Raw genomic sequence first — 12036 nt, forward strand, 5'->3', positions numbered from 1 at the left:
CCTTTGTCCCAGTGCCAGTGAAGATGAAGGTGGAAGAATTTCCAGTGTTGCTGAGAACCCGACAAAACTTCGGCTGAGAAACGGAGGAGACTTTGGAGCTGTTGCTGTTTCTGCTGCTACAGCTTAGGCTAGCTGCCTGCAGAACTTACTGCCTGCAGAACTTACCTGGACTGTGATTTACCTGGACTGTGAGTTAATCTATTGAGACACTGCTTTACCTGGACTGAGATAACAAACTGTAATCTACAACAAATTGTAACTCGGTATCTTTGCTAACGGTGTCATTGCTGGTATAATTTTTCCAAGGGCTTCTTGCATGGAGCCATCAACTGGCTTGGTATTGTGACATTTTGTATCCTCCCCTTCTGCTTGTAGCAGATTATATATGGTGTTTGTGTAAAAACCACTATGGTCGTTATTTAAATCAAACAAAAGGGGGAAATGTTAGAGTCTGTAAACAAGTCAGGATGGCTCCTGGCATTTTGCCAGAGAAATGTTAGAGTCTGTAAACAAGTCTGGATGGTGCCTGGCAAAATGCCAGAGGGAGTGGTTTGTGAAGTAACACCAGCAAGCCATTAAGTGTGGAGATTCCTTATTGGTTGACTGATGTATCTAGTTTATGCTAATTAGATAAGCTGTGTGGAATGTATAAATACCGCTCCTGTCCTGCAATAAATGGCTTCCACTCCTGCTGTATCAATCTACACAAGTTGCTCATCACCCCCCTGGTTATTTTGCTGCAGCCGGACTGTGGCACCACATTTTCAAAGTGTTAGATGAGGAAAGCTCCTCATTTTGGCAGACCTCAAATGCTCACATTTGCTAAATTTCTTCCCTAAAAGAGAAATCAAGGAGATACACGCTTTCAGACACTGGCTTGGGCATCCATTCTTTCCATCTGGAAGATGAAGTGTGGTCACAGTGATTTCTGACACCTGGGACAAAGCATGTCAAGTTCAGGCAAAAATGTTGAGACAGCTGCTGTGCACAGGGGTTCATGTCAAAAATCTCAGTTACTCAGGAGGCTGAGGCTACTTGGAAAGATAAAGAATTTAAGGCCAGACTGGAAAGCTGAGCAAGATGATCTGGAAAAAAAAATGGTTTGGGGGGCTAATTTCAGACAATGTTAATGCTGCTAAAAACTTAGCCATGAACTTGAGTTTCACCTGGGAACCAGCAAAGCATTCCTCACTTTCTGTTGGAGTGTTTGGGGGTAGAAGAGGGGAGAGACAAAAACCTGCATTGAAGGATGCATTGCATAAGTGTGTGACTATTTAGCTAGTCTACTGTTGGTAAGTATCTTTGGCTCCAAATTTTAGGGTATTATGGGAAGTGATGAAATCAGCAACATTGTGTATAACTTTTAACTATGTAGAAAGTGCTGATAATATATGTTTGTCTCTGCTGGAATACCTAGGCTTTAGGAAATGCTTTCAGTAAGTGAGCCGAAAATTATTTTTTTTTCAATTTATACTTTCTTTACCCTTGAGTAAACTTCATTTATTCTACATTTTTGTCAACACATATTATTTATCTTTAAATTTTATTTATTCTTTTCAAGCCCTAGTGATTCAATATGGTTTGAATTTGCAATAATCTAATGGCTCATAAAGGTGAGTACTTTTTCATATTTCACTGACTACATATGTATATTCTGTTTTGTAACAATGTCATTCAAAAAGAAGTTATCTAGTTTTTTAGCAGGTTCACTTTCTTTATTTACCAAACTTTATGTATCTGTATTAGTCAGGGCTCTCTAGAGGGACAGAACCAACAGGGTATATATGTTTACTGAAAGGAGATTTATTAGATTGGCTTACAGAACCAGAAGCTGTATTATCCCACAATGGCTGTCTGCAGGCTGGAGAGTTGGAGAAACCAGTAGCTGCTTAGTCTAACATGCTGAAGCTTCAGAACAAGAGGGATCAGTGATGTAGCCCCAATGGGATCAAAGGCCTAGAAACAACCTGATAGTCACTGGTCAGAGTTTATTTTGGAAGAGTGAAGGAGCTAGAGTCTGATGCTCTCAGGATTTTGCAGCAGCAATCTAGAACCCCTCAAGAAGAATCAAGCTAGAGGGCACTGATGACTCATCTTTCCAACTTTTGTTCCATCCAGGGCCTCAACCTATGGCTGCCCACACTTAGGGTGAATCTCTACTTCAGTTTACTGTCCCAAATGTCAATCATTCCTAGAAACACTCTCCTTGACATGCCCAGAAGACTTCTAATCTTAAGCATCCTTTAATCCAAACTGACAATTCAAATCAATCAACATAGCATCTATAATGCATATATATATTGTATCTTTTATACATGCTTGTTAAATATATTATTATTTGGGGGGAGGGTCACTGGAAATTGAAACCAGGGATGCTTTATCACTGAGTCACATACCATGTCACTTCTATTTTTTGAGAACATATCCCACTAAGTTTGACAAATTATCATTGACATTGAAAAAGATGTAAATCCACCAATACTTAAAATAACATAGTCTCTCATGGCATGGTGGCATATACCTATAATCCCAGTGGCTTTCAGGAGGCTGAAACAGGAGCTTGGTGAGTTAATCACAGTAATAATGCCTGTGATTTTTATTTTATCCTTTTGTTTTTTTTATATATTATGATTTTTTTAGTAATAAAAATAAATGCTACAAAAGAATAAACCACTCATATAAAAGAAACTATTTTAATAAGATGTATATCTCCCATAAAATCACATAAAAAGTTATTTAGGTGTGTGCATTTATAATTAATTTTATTTTATTTTTATTTTTTTAAAGAGTGGGAGAGAGAGAGAAATTTTTAATATTTATTTTTTAGTTCTCAGCGGACACAACATCTTTGTTTATATATGGTGCCGAGGATCGAACCCGGGCCGCACGCATGCCAGGCAATCACGCTACCACTTGAGCCACATTCCCAGCCCCTATAATTAATTTTAAATAAGGCAATATTTTGTCAATGCTATTTGGTCAACTATACATTTATTGAACCAATAAATAAATATTATATATTTATGTATTTAATACAGTATTTGAATAATTTTAGAACACTCACTTACTAAAAATCATGGGCTTTACATACATTATTATAAGACATTCAATTTCTCTGGAAAGCAAATTACCACTATTGAACTATGAAATTAGAGATTATTAAGAAATGATAGCCTCCAATATTATGACAATATGAAGTGAGTACGTTCATATACTATTAGATGTTTTTGTATAACTTTGGGGATTTAAAACAACAACAACAAAACACCTGTGCCTTAAAACCCTTAAAATCTATTTGGCCTTAGCCCAGCAATTCTAGTTCTAGGAAATAAGAATTCACTCGACAGCTTTTAGCAAGTATAAAATCTTAATTCAATAATTCCTCTCCTTGTGTCATGTAAACCATGACATACTCAAAAGAAGAATGTGTGTGTGTGTGTGTGTGTGTGTGTGTATAGTTGTTGTTTGTTTTCATCATAGTATTAACCTTCGAGATGTAAATGTATTTTTCCCATTCTTTTGGGAGGTGACATACATGGCAGCTGACCACCTTTATGCCAGATTGATTCTCATGTCTCTAGTTGTTGCTCTCAGCAAACTGAACATGCATCCATGCTATGTGACCCATGCCTCTAATGACACATATCAGAAAAATAGAATTGATGGCATGTATTATTTTAGTAAAAGGCTAACTATTTCCTCTTTATGTGTTCTCATTTTAAGTTTGATGTCCATGGGCTAATGAAAAAGTAAAAAAAAAAATATGTGTAAGTATGTTCAATTAGATAATGACTCCAGTACACGGTTTATATCTTACTCCTTGAGTAGACAATAGGGAAAACATCACTGAAATGAGGCCCACTTCCCTTTCATGATTGTGGAAAATTTCTCCTGAGAAAACATCATTTAAAATAGTCTGAACATTAGAAGAAATGTATGTATGCTTATTTTCCTACATGTGACCTTCTATTTGAGTATTGTGGGTAAATGAGCCCCAACTATCCCTCTCTACAATATAGAGTGATATATTTACAGAATAAATGCATGTGCTGATACATGTTTAGAACATAATATTTGTTCTGTTTTTATATTGTGGCTAAGCCAGTCATTTTCCAATTTTGGGGAAAGCTTTGTAAATGTAATTATGTAAGATGCCCCAATAGCTTCAGGAGCAATCTTGCTTATGGTACTGGCCAGTTTTCCTTGATGGAAAAACTGAAGAGGTAGCCAATATCACAAGCTGGTTGCTGAGTGCTAGAGTTCTTCAGTTGCCACAGTCCAGCTGCAGCAAAATAAGCGGGGGGTGAGGAACAACTTGTGTAGATTGATACAGCAGGAGTAGGAGCCGTTTATTGTAGGACAGTGTGGTGAGCCGCTTCTGCCGTTTCTGCAGACTATGGTGGCCATTACAAGATGACGCTGGCTCCACTGTGGTCTGTGACAAACAACTTCTTATCTGGGAAAGTTGGCACATGATTTTTCACCACCCTGTGAGAAAGCTCCACGCGGCAGCTTTGCATTGGGGCTTGGGATGCTTTATTAAGGCTGGGAGGGGCATCCGGGGGAGAGAAGAAGAAATATCAAGGGCCTGAATAAACTGTTGGAAGAAGATTCCCGAGTTGCGTCTTCCTTGCGGGCAAGGGGTCGCGACAAGTGGTGCCGAAACCCGGGAACCAGAACTTTCAGCAGTCAGGGGTGGTGCACCGGTTAGTCCCAGGTAAGTGGGATCCGCGACCAAAGCGGGGTTAGTCCCAATAGGTGGGATCCGCGACCAAAGCGGGGTTAGTCCCAGGTAAGTGGGATCCACGACCAAAGCGGGGCAGCTCCTCTGTAAAGAAAGAGAGAGCATTACATTTTATTGCAGCTGCACTGTGTACTTTCGCTTTTGTTTTCTGTGTTTCTTTTGTTGTGTCATTTCGCTTTTGTTTTTTGTGCTTCTTTTGTTGTTGTGACGACAGGGACACTCCCCTGTAAAAGGAAGAGAGCGGGGAATTCATAGAACGGAACGCTCCCCTGTAAAAGGAAGAGAGCGGGGACTTTTGTACTTTCACTTTCTTTATAGCTCTAAAAACATTATGGGCGTTGCTTCTTCAAGCCCAATTTTGTTGGCCCTAGATGGGTTGTTACATTCAAAAGGACTTAAGATAAAGCAGAGTACTTTGCAGATGTTTTTAAGAGAAGCTGATATAGCGGCTCCTTGGTTTGCTTTTTCAGGGAGTCTTACGGTTCCCAGCTGGGACAAATTAGGGAAAGATCTAGATTTTGCTCATGAGCAAGGTACCTTGCAGGGTGGCATTATACCACTTTGGAAGTTAGTTAGAGGATGTATAACAGATGGTAAATGCCAGGAAGCTGTAAGTGAGGGTCAAGCTATTCTTGAGCAACTGCATGAGGAAAAATCTGAAGGATCATGTAGTGAAGTGGCAGAGAGTATTAAAAGTAACAGTAGTGAGAAGGCAAAAGAGCCTGAAGATAAAAATAGGAGAAGGCTCTACCCAGATTTGACTGAATTAAAAACGCCTAAGAACACAAGCGACTCAGAGAGTTCTGAGGACCTTGATATATTGTTACAACAACTACATAAGATAAAAATGAAAAAGAAGAAAAAGGAGACACAGGGCACGCAGGCCTACTGTAAGAAGGGGAGGGGAGTTAACATTGGTCAACAAAACTCTGAGGAGGAGGAGGTAGAATATCTAGAAGAAGATATGGTGCCAATTGCCCCACCTCCGTATGTGGGGGGGAGCCAAGGTTCCGGGAGATCTTTTCATGCACAAGTTTGGAGGACAGTTAATACAGATATGGGACTTGCATACCCTGTATTTCAGGACAATAACAGGGGAAGATATCATGAGCCTTTAGACTTTAAGATAATTAAAACCTTGGCAGAATCTGTCCGCACTTATGGCATAGATGCCGCTTTCACTCTCACTCAGGTGGAGGGACTTACTAGATTTTGCATGACTCCCTCAGATTGGGCTAGTCTAGTCCGCGCTTGTGTTTCCCCAGGGAAATATTAGGAGTCCAAAGTTGGCTGTTTAATGTTTCTGGCAGTACCCAAGACTTGGAGCGAGGTAGGAGACTTAAAATTACTTCACACAATTCACAATTGTTTAATGCTACATTACCCTCCACAGCAGTCTGTCTCCAATCTCCGTTCCTGTTTCTTTTGGCTAATGTTACATTACAGGGGATGCTTAATTCTTCTAATATTACCTGTTACTTGTCTGAGTGTTGGAATGGATCCTGGCCTATGGCAGTGGTCCCGATCCCGGTTACTGCAGATCCAGAGTCTTTTCCTATGGTTGAACTGATTAGAGCCCATAGAGATTTTGGAATTACGGCAGCTATAGTGACAGCTGTGGCAGTGTCTGCTGCTGCAGCAGTTACAGCTGGAGTAGCCATGGCCAGCCAGGTACAAACTGCTGCCACTATTAATCAGGTTATTCAACAAACATCCACCATACTTGAATCTCAAAGTAGAATTAATCAACACATTTTATCTGGGATTCTGGCTGCTAATCAAAGGATAGATCTGCTTCAAGCTCAAGTTGAGGAATTGTCTGACCTAGTACATTTGGGTTGTGTTGATCAACGTGCACATTTATGTATAACCTCTGTCAGATTTTATGATTCCAGAAATGCCTCCCACATCATCGGGGAGTATCCATCCGGAACCTGGTCCATGGAAGCAGAAAACATGATCCAGTCTCAACTAACCCAGATAGCTGTCTTGAACAGTACCCGTGTCGATCCCGTGACTTTGGGTCAATTCACCGATTGGATATCTTCTGCTTTTTCCTTCTTCAAAGAGTGGGTGGGGGTAGGCATTTTTGGTGCAATGTGTTGCTTCGGTATGTTCCTCTGTTTGTGGTTTCTCTGTCGCCTTAAGGCCCGCAGTGCTCACGATAAGGCTATGATCATACAAGCTCTTGCAGCTTTAGAAAATGGCAACTCACCTCAAGTCTGGCTTGCGCATCTTAAACAGTAAACCTTTGACATGGTCGTTACACCCCAAGTTATTATAACATTGCACTGGGATCGACATGACTTTCCTTGTTATTCTCTTAGTGTTGGAAAGCCCTTGCACTCTGCCGGTCTTACTGCCATTGCACGCAGATGGGTTTCCACACTAGTGCTTTTCTATCGACTTAAAGTCCGTGCCTTTCTTTCAGGGTGCTGTCAACTCGTTTGTCATTATAAACAGCCACAGTTCAGCCTCAGCTATCCCCCTTCGTCCACCATCGTCATGATACAGGATGCGAGGCAAGGCACTGCACTTGAGTGATCCTTGACGTGGACCTCAAGGAGAGCATGTCCTATTGCATGCGGGTTAGACGCGTCCAGGCCCCGCCCCACGAAAAAAGGCGTCGGCTGATATGGCCTCAGATCTGGGGAAGGGCCCTCCTTAGGACTGAGCCATACTATGCAGCCACTTCTGCACAGTGGGATAGGACCTCTACTCTCGCCTGTATTGTTTTAAGAAAACAGAAAGGGGGAACTGTGGTGAGCCGCTTCTGCCGTTTCTGCATACTGTGGTCGCCATTACAAGATGATGCTGGCTCCACTGTGGTCTGTGACAAACAACTTCTTATCTGGGAAAGTTGGCACATGATTTTTCACCACCCTGTGAGAAAGCTCCACGCGGCAGCTTTGCATTGGGGCTTGGGATGCTTTATTAAGGCTGGGAGGGGCATCCGGGGGAGAGAAGAAGAAATATCAAGGGCCTGAATAAACTGTTGAAAGAAGATTCCCGAGTTGCGTCTTCCTTGCAGGCAAGGGGTCGCGACAGGACAGGATCGGTATTTATACATTCCACACAGATTATCTAATTAACATAAACTAGATACAGCAGTCAACCAATAAGAAATCTCCACACTTAATGGCTCGCTTGCATTACTTCACAAGCCACTCCCTCTGGCAAAATGCCAGGCGCCAGCCAGACTTGTTTACAGACTCTAACATTTCCCCCTTTTGTTTAATTTAAATAATGACCATAGTGGTTTTTACACAAACACTATAAATAATCTGCTACAAGCAGAAGGGGAGGATACAAAATGCCACAATACCAAGCCAATTGATGGCTCCATGCAAGAAGCCCTTGGAAAAATTGTACCAGCAATGACACCGTTAGCAAAGATACTGAGTTACAATTTGTTGTAGATTACAGTTTGTTGTCTCAGTCCAGGTAAAGCAATGTCTCAATAGATTAACTCACAGTCCAGGTAAATCACAGTCCAGGTAAGTTCTGCAGGCAGCTAGCCTAAGCTGTAGCAGCAGAAACAGCATCAGCTCTGAAGTCTCTGTCCATTTTTTCAGCCGAAGTCTTTTCCGGTTTTCAGCAACACTGGAAATTCTTCCATCTTTGTCCTCACTGGCACTGGGATGAAGGCAGGAACTCCGGATAGCTAAAGAAAATCCTGTAGCATTCCACTAAGAAAACAACCTTCTGAACAATTTAGTACATTATCTCAAGGTTTTTTACATTTGAAATAAGCCTTAATAGTGCTCATTACTCATTAGCTTCCAGGTGTGGGAGAACCATTGTAGTTACTGGCCTTGGAAATTATCAAACTTCAGGGATGCGGCCCTGGGGAGAGTCCGGGAGTGTTCTGGACTCAAACTGCCACTGGGCACAGGGAGCAAGAGCCCATGAGACTGTGCCTCAGGGTCAGGTTTGGATTTGGGCTATCGAAGTGGCGTCCCGCTCCCCAGGCGGGGGGCAGGGAAGAACCCACTGCCGCCGCTTGGAAAAACCTTGCTGTGCCATGAGCGTTTTGCGCACATGGCAGCTGCCGCGCGCAGATTCACACACCCTCCTGTAAGGAAAAGTATTCAGTAATAGCCTTTTGCTGCAACTTTTTTCCGGATAATCCTTCTTCTTATGAACTTTCTTTTTCTCTCTGACTAGAGTTCCTGGGCTTCCATCAACACATGCCCTATCTATTCTTGGTTCCACTGGGGTGCCTCCTTCCCTTAGTAATTTACTTCTCACCCCTTCCATATTTTCATCACAAAGACAATACAACATTTCAAGACAAGACAAGACACAAACATACTGTATCAATCTTCTCCATTTTCTCAAAATGGCCATTTTTCCTCTCGCCCTGTCTGCCTAGGGACGAGCAGATTTGCTCCTGTCCTATCTATGGACGGGCAGCTTTTTTTTCGTCACTTATCCCCGAGTGTCCCGGGGCTCCCCTTAACGGGCCACCATCTGCTGCAGTCTGGCTGCAGCAAAATAACCGGGGGGTGATGAACAACTTGTGTACGTTGATACAGCAGGAGTAGGAGCTGTTTATTGTAGGACAGAAGCGGTATTTATACATTCCACACAGCTTATCTAATTAACATAAACTAGATACAGCAGTCAACCAATAAGGAATCTCCACACTTAATGGCTTGCTGGCATTACTTCACAAACCACTCCCTCTGGCAAAATGCCAGGCACCATCCAGACTTGTTTACAGACTCTAACATTCAGTCATCAGTGGCCTCTAGATAGTGCAGCAGGCCAGTGACTTGTAGTGAAGTCTTTGAAGTAAATGCACATCAGCAAAATCCCCAGAAAGTTATGCTATTGCCACAGTACTCTGACACTCATTTAAGATTGTGAATCAATGGAGAAGCAAGCGGAACATACTGAGTAAGAAGGGGAAGGATGTGGGCTGTTGGGTACTTAGTTAACAAAAAAGAATACAACAAGTAAAAAAAAAATAACAAGCATTGCGAAGTAGGATGAATTTTGAGTTTTTGACACATCTAGATAACAATTTTGGTCTTAATATAATAATGATAGATCAAAGCACCAGGTATGGTGACTTCAGGACTAAGAAAATACACATATTCACATGAAAGAAAAAGCAGCAAGGGAGACTAAGAAGGCCAAGTCAGGAAAATGGCATTTATGGTATTTAAAGTAGAGCATAGTCTGATGAATAAAAGACAATCAATATGTAAAATTTTCTTTAAAAATTTATTAAAATTCTACTTTATCTAGGCACCTCCAACTGCTTCTCCATGGGCAAGGCAGCAGCACTCTAAGCCACTAGGGAAATAGGTGAGCCTAAGCTACACCCTGGCTGTAGGATAATGCAGGGCTCATCATCACTACTTCATTTACTTCATTGGTAAGAGGTTGAGGAACCCAACTTCAAGAGCACACTTTGGGAAGGAAGAGAAAAGCAGAAATTTGCAAAGGAGAGAGGGGGTTTTCCAAATTACAGGATCTTAAAAAAGCTGAAGCTATTCAGAGATTCTTCCTTGAAGAAATAGAGCTTAGTAAAGAGTTACTAGATCAAGGCAAACTTGAGAAAGCTGTGGACCATCTGACAAATCCAATTACTCTGTGTGGACAGCCAAAGAAGTTGCTGCCTGTGTTAACAGCAAACTCTTCCACCACAGGTGTTCCAGATGTTTGAATTAAGATCCCAATGACTAGTCAGAGAATTTTAAGTGCTAGGGCTTTGTTAAGGATTATGTGGAAAGATAAACAAATGTTGACATCATAAAATCTCAAAAATATTTTTTAAATTCGTAACATTTAAATATCTTAAATTGAAAGTTAAGCAACTCTACGGGAATAAGGACAAATATGTTTGTTATAGAAGGTCCTACACTGACACCTGTCAAAGTTAATATTTACCTTGCATAGATCCATTTGTTTATGTTTCCCAGTGAAAATGTATTTTGATAGATTAAGGATATGAAAAATAACAACACCCAAGGAAAAAAGAGGACAATGGATCCTGAAGAGAGGAGTAAAATACTGAGCCTGGGCTCTGGACTTTCACCCTTTCCCAATGAGGATGGGTCCTGGAGGGAGAGAGCAGTCAGTGAGCTCTGGATAACAATGAGTTGCAGAGGAAAATATGAAATAGTGAGCTCCAGGCTCTAAATTTTCATCTCATCCTGGTAACAATGGATTTCAGACTTTTATAAGTGTTTTTCTGACTGTCCAAACTGAGAGGTTCTGTTTTAAGTTTCTAATGATTAAGTCACCCTCATTGTAATCTATAAAACATAGACTCCTCTTGTTCCCAGTGTCCATTTTCCACCCTCAAAATGTGCACCTCCAATGCCTGACTGATTGACTACACAAAATGATAAACAGAATCACTGCCCATGATGTCTGCTTCCATTTCAGTTATTTTTACAATTATTATTACAATTTAAAAATGCACCAAGAGTTGGTAAATTAGGGGTTTAGTTTATTAGTAAGACATACAATTGAACTGTACATACAACATAACTTAGGTTAAAAATACCCAGTTCTTAGTTTGAAGATAGGAAGAAAAATAAAAGTATAGGAGATATCTGAGGAATGCACATTTTTTGTTGTTTCTTTTTATTTTTTTTTCTAATTTGTTATATATGACATCAGAATGCATTATAATATTAAACATATAGAGCAAAAATTTTCATATCTGGTTGTATACAAAGTATATTCATACCATTCATGTCTTCATACATGTAGTTAGAGTAAGGATGTCCAACTCCTTCCACCATTTTTTATATCTGCATGACCCCTCCCTTCCCCTGCTACCCATTAGCCCTACCCAGAGTTCATATAATTCTTTCATGCTCCACCCAGCCCCACTATGAATCAGCCTCCTTGTATCAAAAAAAAAAAATTGTCATTTTTTTTTATTGGCTGGCTTCACTTATTCTCCAACTCCATCCATTTACCTGCAAATGCCATAATTTTATTCTCTTTTATTGCTGAGTAATATTCCATTGTGTATATATACCACAATTTCTTTTTCCATTTATTTTCTGAAGTGCATCTAGGTTGGTTCCACAGTTTAGCTATTGTGAATTGAAAATATAGAAAACAGGTAAGAAAATGTATTGAATATTAATTATATATTTTATAACTGGAAGGAATTTGAATGTTGCCAACACACAGAAATGCTTATATTTGACAAGATTTAAATCGCACATTATATACATATCTCAAATTACAATACTCTACCCATAAAAATGTAGAAATATTATGTCAGTTAAAAAAGGAATTTGGAAAAGAAAGAATTTTGG

General features: G+C 40.4%; 1 protein-coding gene and 1 pseudogene across 1 annotated transcript; one reads left to right on the plus strand and one right to left on the minus strand.

The window, feature by feature from the left end:
* Positions 1–12036, minus strand: part of LOC124089387 (tripartite motif-containing protein 43-like) — a 64553-nt pseudogene that overhangs the window by 3767 nt on the left and 48750 nt on the right.
* Positions 4596–6149, plus strand: LOC131423974 (endogenous retrovirus group K member 113 Gag polyprotein-like). The gene is made up of 2 exons (XM_058577353.1): positions 4596–4717; positions 4793–6149. The coding sequence occupies exon 2, from the start codon at positions 5076–5078 to the stop codon at positions 6018–6020; it is 945 nt and encodes a 314-aa protein (XP_058433336.1). The 5' UTR covers positions 4596–4717; positions 4793–5075; the 3' UTR covers positions 6021–6149.

The sequence above is a fragment of the Marmota monax genome, unplaced genomic scaffold (genome assembly GCF_021218885.2).
Source record: "Marmota monax isolate L192 unplaced genomic scaffold, Marmota_monax_Labrador192_F-V1.1 WCK01_AAM20220418_F8-fsc00096, whole genome shotgun sequence".
Taxonomy (NCBI): domain Eukaryota; kingdom Metazoa; phylum Chordata; class Mammalia; order Rodentia; family Sciuridae; genus Marmota; species Marmota monax.